The sequence below is a fragment of the Neodiprion pinetum genome, chromosome 3, assembly GCF_021155775.2.
Source record: "Neodiprion pinetum isolate iyNeoPine1 chromosome 3, iyNeoPine1.2, whole genome shotgun sequence".
NCBI classification, from domain to species: Eukaryota; Metazoa; Arthropoda; class Insecta; order Hymenoptera; family Diprionidae; genus Neodiprion; species Neodiprion pinetum.
In genome coordinates, this window is record NC_060234.1 from 20555066 (window position 1) to 20563682 (window position 8617).

At 39.6% G+C, this 8617-nt stretch overlaps 2 protein-coding genes across 10 annotated transcripts; both read left to right on the top strand.

Annotated features, from left to right (window-relative positions):
- The first annotated feature begins 33 nt into the window (after positions 1–33).
- Uvop (opsin, ultraviolet-sensitive) lies at positions 34–2806 on the top strand. The gene is made up of 5 exons (XM_046619100.2): positions 34–327; positions 400–615; positions 717–1098; positions 1235–1419; positions 2066–2806. Exons 1-5 carry the CDS (start codon positions 104–106, stop codon positions 2172–2174), a joined length of 1116 nt encoding a protein of 371 aa, XP_046475056.1. The 5' UTR covers positions 34–103; the 3' UTR covers positions 2175–2806.
- Positions 2807–3499: 693 nt separating this feature from the next.
- On the top strand, positions 3500–8617 carry LOC124215558 (A-kinase anchor protein 17A). 9 transcript variants are annotated; one of them, XM_046619088.2, is made up of 8 exons: positions 3500–4120; positions 4242–4429; positions 5144–5772; positions 6053–6201; positions 6284–6497; positions 6595–6783; positions 6881–7001; positions 7453–8617. In XM_046619088.2, the coding sequence occupies exons 2-8, from the start codon at positions 4261–4263 to the stop codon at positions 8490–8492; spliced, it is 2511 nt and encodes an 836-aa protein (XP_046475044.1). In that variant the 5' UTR covers positions 3500–4120; positions 4242–4260; the 3' UTR covers positions 8493–8617. The 9 variants fall into 9 exon arrangements, with proteins under 9 accessions (XP_046475044.1, XP_046475046.1, XP_046475052.1 ...); XM_046619092.2 differs by having other exon boundaries at positions 3741–4120; positions 4326–4635; positions 5102–5772; XM_046619091.2 differs by having other exon boundaries at positions 3741–4120; positions 4326–4429; positions 5102–5772.

Sequence of the window (8617 nt, forward strand, 5' to 3'; positions counted from 1 at the left end):
TGGATAAAGACTCGGATGGGGGTGAGCACTCAATACATGATATAAAAGGTGCCAGCATGAGCTATCGCAGATAAGGTGAGGGGCTGGCTGCCAGTAGGCTAACATGTCGAACATCAGCATTCACTGGGAAGCACGGATCCTTCCAGCAGGACCACCACGCCTGCTTGGATGGAACGTACCTCCTGAAGAGCTGATACACATACCTGAGCACTGGCTGGTCTACCCAGAGCCAAACCCCTCCCTTCACTACCTGCTGGCTCTCCTCTATATCTTGTTCACCTTCGTCGCTCTCCTCGGCAATGGCCTGGTGATATGGATCTTCTGTTCGTAAGTAATTGTACCATTTTGCCCCCTCAACTAATGTCAAGAGGTAAAATGTTTTTGGTCATTTTTTTATAGGGCCAAGTCACTGAGGACCCCATCGAACATGTTTGTAGTGAACCTGGCGTTGTGCGACTTTTTCATGATGCTGAAGACTCCTATTTTCATTTACAATTCGTTCAACACCGGATTTGCTTTGGGCAATCTAGGCTGCCAAATATTTGGCTTCATTGGTTCCTTATCAGGCATTGGAGCATCCATGACTAATGCTGCAATTGCTTACGACAGATATAGGTAACGCAATAAATTGAATTGAATAGTTTTACTGCCTGAATCTTGTGTAGATGCCTGTTGTATGTTTCTAATCTGTACGATATTTTTTCTTACAAAAATAGCACCATAGCTCATCCATTGGATGGAAAACTGTCACGTGGACAAGTGATGCTCTTCATAGCAGTGATATGGCTCTACGTTTTACCCTGGGCATTAATGCCTCTAATGGGCGTATGGGGAAGATTTGTTCCCGAAGGTTTCCTGACCAGCTGTAGTTTCGATTACCTCACCGACACCAACGAAATACGTTACTTTGTCGCAACGATTTTCACGTTCTCATATGCAATTCCAATGTCTCTCATAATCTACTACTACAGTCAAATCGTTAGCCATGTGGTAAATCACGAAAAAGCGTTACGCGAACAGGCCAAGAAGATGAATGTTGACAGTCTAAGGAGCAACACAAATACCAATGCTCAAAGCGCTGAAGTTCGCATCGCAAAGGTGCCCTGAACAATATAATATTATCAATGTATTTTGTTCATTTACAATTTCATTATTTGATTTCGAATCGAGGTATGTCCAACTGTGATTAGTTTCTAGATACTCATTAATGTGAACAAAATTCTTTGTCGCATAGGCTGCAATAACAATCTGCTTCCTTTTCGTCGCTGCCTGGACACCTTATGGTGTAACTGCGTTAATTGGAGCATTCGGCAACAGAACATTGTTAACACCTGGAGTAACAATGCTTCCTGCATGTGCCTGCAAATTTGTTGCTTGTCTTGACCCCTATGTTTACGCCATAAGCCATCCTAGATACAGGTGAGTCAAAATTGTTAAACCAGGCGAGATTTGCTTGAAAATGCGCCAAATTGACAATGAGTATAAAATTATCTGGCACCCATTTAAAAGGTGTAACTATAAAAACTCATCAAATCACAAATAATACCACTATTTTATTAAGACATGAAAGAAAAAAAAAAAATAATAGCAACAAAGCACGCCAAGTTTTGAATCCAATTCACTGAATATCAAAGCAACTTCTAAGAGATCATATCGCAATTTTTTTTTTGGGACACCAAACGTATATGGCTTGGCCTATAAGAGTAACTAATTAGGCTTCACTTTGTACGTAGATAAATGTTCTACCAACAGATATTTGATAGTATTCAGAGAGGCATTTTCTCATCAAGTAGAAACTATAAATTGATAGTTTATCTCTGTTGATTAGTAAGTTATTCATCTGCATGAAAATTGGAGTTACTTTAACCTTCGAAATTGAAAAAAATCTGTACAGGAATGTTGTCTTATTCGTTTGCTAACAGTTGCATGTCAAGGTACCTGCTCAAGATTTTTTTCATTCTAAAACTTCTGTTCATAAGTTTCACATTTAATGCATTCCTTAATTTCATTTGTTACTTACGAATAACTAGTAAAAGAAGTTAACAAATCACGATGTATGCCCTAGACTGGAGCTCCAGAAACGATTGCCATGGCTAGAACTACAGGAACAGCCAGTTAACGACAGCGTCAGTACGACAACGGAAGCTGTGAACGCACCTCCGGCAACTAGTTAAGCCAGGTTTCCTTGACTCATATTTATTTCAACCTTAATCCTCAGTCGGCATCGGGGGCCAGTTTTGACCCTAATATATCGTACTTTAATTGAGGATTAGTGTATCCATTTAACGCTAAAAATCGACCAATTGGCGCATCAAAGGACGATGAAATCGGATTCGTTATTTATATATATATCGTGTATTTTATTATATCTACTGTAACGAAATACTGGCGTACTTAATGTTTACAGTATTAGTGTCACGTACACGCGATTATTGATAACTGTCATTGATTTTTCAAGAAAAGGACTGACGATGATTCTTTCTAAAACTGTGTTTGCGGCTGTACGTTGTAAATGAAGGGTGTTGATAATGCCGCTCAGTAGGCAGTATCAATATATCGGTGTTCCTTTCACCATTTCACGAAATTCGATAATTTGTCCAGTATATTGTAATTATATAAGTCTAATAAATAAGAGCATTATGTACATTTGAATTGAACTAGTTATGAAATACGTACCTTAAGGTACGAGATATAGTAATAATTTGTATGTGTGTATTAATTTCGTGATTTCTAATAGTTTAATCATATTTTATCAGTATTGTCATATCATACAAAATGTATAATAAAAAATCCCGAGCATTTTAAATCTGATGTTGTATTTCTGTTAATTTTAAGCATTCGTTTTGTATGATTTCGAATTTTCATTACAAGAACTCTTAGTGCAAAGCCTTCAAATTATGAGGGTTGAATTCCAAAACACTAAATTCGTAAGAATCTTCTCGCAAATCTAATATTTCAACCCCGTAGATATAGAGTTAAAAGTGTCCCCAGAATTAACTTTATAGATATGCAATTTTAACGAGGTTTTCTCTCAATTAGTTATTTTGAAATATCTCATTCATCTTTGATTAGAAAACGTTTCCAAATTTTGAATCTTTTGCAAATTGTCGGATAACTATGAACCGGTCTTAAAATGCCGAATAATAAATTCATTACAACAAAACTCTAGCACCTGTGATTGTTATATTTTAGGCTATAATCGGATAGACATCTGGGCAACAGATCAATAGTAATTTTTGGTTAATTTCTAAACGGTCTTGGAATTTTAGTTTCCATTCAAATATCTATCACATCAGTATAATAAGTGCTTTAAAAGTAATAAGTTCTTCGATCACATCGATAGATCGGAAGTTTAATATCGATGCAGTTTTCCACTAGATTCGGTAGGTGTCCTTGACGAATGTGCATTTGTATCACTGATCTCTGTGTGATATAGAGATCAGTGATCTGTATGGAGTTGATCAGGGAGTAAGAGGGAAGAAGACTGATCTCAAATCAACCATGTTAATTAATTCCTGACGTTTGTAATACGTGGTGTGTGCAGTTAATTTATAGAAAAAACAATATTGGCAAAATCATTTGCCATGTGCAAATGCGCACAAACTTTTGCGGTCGAACATTTGAATGGATGTTAAACAAACCCCCCTTCCCTACGCCGCTCTGTTAGTCGTTGACATGTTGTGCATCAGCACTGCGAGTGGCAGAATACCGTACTACTATAGAGACCTAAAAATCAACGCAGGTTTTGCAGCATTGAGATTGGTCTCCTTCCCTCTTACTCCGTGACTAATGACTGCAGCATCTACGGCCAGTCTGGGCAAATAACAGGCTGCGTAACGTGGGGTAGTGGTGGGGTGAATACAAGTCCATACTAGTCATACTAGTTGAAGCAGGTTGAAAAAGTACTATATTTATACAAATAGTTGTGAGAAGAAATAAAACGGTTGATCGACAGAGGAAGATCCGGACAGTTAATCATCAGCCTGAAGATATTACGTTGATACCTGGAGTAGCACTTGAAAAAAACGTAGAACGATTACGATACGAGATGCCGCGCAACTCCAACACCCAACAACAACCTCTCCGCTGGCAGTTCCCGTTTCATTAGGATTATTTAATCGTATGAATTATTTCGGTTTAGTAATTTTAACTTCTGGTTTAACGTTGTCTAAAACTTGGCTCTCTCGCCAATCCTGAATATCAATTGTCCGCGAATCGTCCACTTGATTTTTCACTGTTAGGTTAGAAACTAGGTTAGAGATGGACGAAAAGACGGCTAGGGAAACCCGCAGCGGAGAGGTTGTCAACGGGTTTCGGAGCTGCAGGGACCTGAGCGACGTCGTTCCGTTATATGCGCCGCGAGGCCTGTATTTGAAACCAATTGCCAAAATTAATGTATCTGTTAATCTACCTCAACTGAAGATACCAGGTAAAATATCAACCGAGCTGCCGCGTAACGCTGATGTCGATAATAGTCGGGGATCTTTTACAGTTATCAAATACAACAACGTTGAATATTATTCGATCCATTTTTTTTTGTCTCAATTCTGTTGAATCGCATGATATTTCATACATGTATTGGCAGTATTGGTATTTCTTTACCTAGAGAGTGAAATGATGGTGTTACATTGCAAAGTGAGAAGAAAAACGATACTTGGATACATATACAACATCCTATAACTGAATTCTACATTGCAATATTGCTCCAACTTTCTTGTACAGATGTTTCTATGCTGGATACAAAATTCCTGCATTGGTTATGATTCAATTCCATGACTATTATTAGGGCTTTTCATCAAATTTAATCGGTTGACATTTCAGGTGTAATATTTTTTGTCTCATCCGAATTCAATCTTTTCAAAAAATGTAACATGATTCAAAGTATCTGTTAACGGAAGAGAAGTACTCAGCATTGAAATACCTAAATCTGACAGTTGACCTGGTTGTGTGATGCTGAAAAACGATCAATTAATGTTGGACAGTGTTGCTGTTTATTCTGTAGTGATAACTTGATGCGCTAAAATGGTTAAAGCTTTTCGGCTCATCTAATTTTGTCCGTAGAAGAGATAAATTTCTAGCCTCATACAAATAATCTCTCTAGAATCGGCAGGTCTTACAGCGCATTGGTATGAAATATAAACAGGCAAAACAATATCAACATGGGAGGTAATGGAGAAGATACGTGTCCTGGTTCGTCCCGACCAATTCTCATCACTGAAAGTAACGAAAAGTACATTGGAATTCGTGAGACTGGAGGGCGATCTGGAAGACAAATGCAGACTTCAGCAGGTTCTCGCCAGGCTAGATTCCCAGCGTTTAAACCTAGCCGGATTCCCAAATATCCTCAAAGTCCGGGCTGCAGAGGCCAAGGACGAGTTTCCGACCCGGCATTCGTGGGACTCTTACTTCAGGGATGCCAAACACATGAACGAATTAAAACCGGGCGAAAGACCTGACACCATTCATATTACTGGCTTGCCAGTCAAGTGGTTCTGTGAGGAGGGGGCTGAAATCCCCAGCGAGTCACTGGTCTCCAAAATATTCCGCAAATGGGGACCCCTTCGGAGGGTCGATGTTCCAGCTGCAGATCCATATAGATCAAGAATGAGGCTTGGCACAAATATACAAAAATTTAGTTTCGGCGATGGGCTTTTCTTTGATGCTTATATTCAGTACGCTGAGTATATGGACTTTGTCAATGCTATGGACGCCCTCCGAGGGATGAAACTGTTGAAGAAGGAGCCACTCAAGTACCTTACGGCCACAATTAAGGTACATACCAAGCCTATTGGTTTGTTTATTCCTTCATTCGTTTCAAAGGCGGTATTTTAGTTAGCAGGGAATTTCAGATCGTTAGTAAGTAAGAATATAGTTTTGGGAATAATTCTAAATCGAAACTGATGATAGATCTTGCATTCGAATATTCATCAAGAACTGCATTACTTGGGACAGAGCTAACATAATTAGGGTTGTTGAAACATCGTTGCAAAGGTGAGATAGGATACAGCAACATCACGTTCTTGGCTTGTTTATTCGATAAAATTTTGTCCAGGCTGATTTTGACAAAACAAAACACATGAACGACTCAAGCGTAGCACATCGGGAGTTTGAAAGAAAGCGACTGACTGCACAGGACAGCATGGCTGCGGAAAAACTGCGTAAGAAGCAAGAAGCGATTGAATCACGCAAAGCAGAACAGAGGTGAGTAGCAACCATGGCTAGATTATCAATTCTGAAATGAACATATATTAAGAATCCACGTTATTTTTCATGCGCGATATAGAAAGCAAGAAGAAGCGAACAGTAACGCGAAGCAGCTTAGACGTCAGAAAAGAGAAGAAAAGCGTAAGCGAAAAGCTTTGACCATTATTCGAAAACAAGAAGAGGACAAGGTATCCATGAAAATTGCCAGAGAGGAACGGAAACTGATAAAGGCTCAGAGGCAGTTGGAGAGCATACGATTGCTTGACGAATTGTTTGATAGACTTAAGGTAATGGTACTGTTGTTTTTATTGTATGACAATTTTGAGGCATGCTCCAAATTGCACTCAGCAATGTCAATTTAAATGTAATTATAGTATTTGATATTATTAGGTGAGAGTTGAGCAGAAGGAAATTGAGATCAAGAAAACTGATACAGAGTCTAAAAAGGATGTCAAAAAATCAGAAAAGTTGGGCCAGCAAAAAACGTCAGAAAACTCGGAATGTGATGAGGATAAAAAAAAAGATCAAAAGAATAAGAAATCTAAAAAGAAAAAGATTAAGAAGGACAAAAAGAAAAAGGTTTGCATTAGAAACAATTTTCTCATTATTCATGCGAAATAGGTAAACAAAAATTTCTCGACATTTCTGAACCTAGTATTAACCTTAACATTTGCAGAAAAAACAAAAGAAGGACAAAAAATCTGCGACGGACGAAGATTCGGATTACTCGGATGACGGAGCAACGAAGGTAAAGAGCGTGCTTACTAGCGGCATCGCCCTTCCATCATCCTCCTCAGGTATTGGTCAAACTTACGTGAAATATTTTATTACAATTTTTTTGTTAAGACAGGGTAGCCACTTTTCAGAAAAACCTGAAAAATATAAAAATGTTAGGGAAGTTTAAGTACATACTTGCAGTTGTTATTGGAAATATTGGACAATACGGAGCACAATACGATCTCTAAATTTCTCAACTATTATCGGTACTCATCAATAGTAATCATTAGATCAACAAAAATATACATGCTTAATACCTAAACTTGTTATTTACTAATCCTTGCGACCTTTTAAGTTTTATTGATAAACTGTTCAATTCCAATATTTTTAAAAATATTGAAAAATTGTAGTTAAATTCGATATGTCGAAGAAAGAAGTTCAGGAAATTTTCAAAACCTAATTCTGTCATGATTCGGAAATATAACATATATTTCCAAATGTGATCAAACCGTGCTCTTTTAATGTATGCAGGCCCGCTTTCAGTTGATACTGCAGGTACGTATCCAGTGATGTACCCAAGCTTCGATCCAGCCTGGTACTGGAACGGGGCCACATCACCGTTATTTTTCTCGCCAATGATGCGGGGAATACCGAGAGGACCACCAAGAGGACGTTTTCTGCGTGGAAGAGGCAGGGGTTTCACCCCGTGGCGCGGCCATTTCCGTCAGCCGCGTCCGTTCAACCCTCACGTCTACAACGATCAGTACTACAAATACTTTGCGAAGCTGACAGGGCAGGACTACCACGATTTGGATTTAGAGAGCGATTGGGAACGCGACTCCAGGTCGAGATCACAGAGTCGTAGGAGATCCAGGACTAGATCCTACTCCAGATCGCGGTCAAGGAGCAGGAGGCGGAGTCGTAGTCGAAGTAGAAACAGGAGCAGGAGCAGGAGCAGAAGTCGGACGAGAAGTAGAAGCAGAAGTAAAAGTAGAACTAGGAGCAGGAGCAGGGGACGAGCCAGGAGCAGAACCAGGAGTAAAAGTAGATCTCGTTCGAGGCGAAGAGGCGGGGCGAGGGCAAGGTCAGGCTCGCGACGCTCAAGGTCAAATTCACGGACTAGGTCGAGGTCAAGGTCAAGGTCGAGATCACGGTCGCGAAAATTGAACAGGTCGAGAAGTAACTCTAGAACAAATTCCAGCAGACGAAAACGCAGAAGGAGATCTGGATCGCGAGTTATGATTACTCGGGCAAAGTCTCGTAGTGTTTCGCCCAAACATAAATCTCGCAGCAGTTCGTGGTCGCTTCCAAGAACACCGAACCGCAGGAGCTGTTCTTGGTCTAAGGACATTGATAGTCAGCCGAAGGATGGCGGGGGAAAGAAGAAGAAAGAAGGAGAGAGAGATAGAAGAAAGAAGAGCAGCACGGAGACGAGAAAGAAGGATGATCATCGCAATGAGACTGATAGAGATAAGAAAGTAAATGCGAAAAATGGGACTATTGAGAATGTTGATAACGTTAGTACAACTATTGCTGCTGCTCTTCAAACTGAGGCAATCACACCTGATTGATCAGGCGTTGTTGATACTTTACTGTGATGTGTTGGCATACCGAAAAGCGAAGAGAGTAAGAAATACTTGTATAATTAAGAAGTTGAGAGATGTTTCGATGAATAAAAAAAGGTCTGAAATTGCGA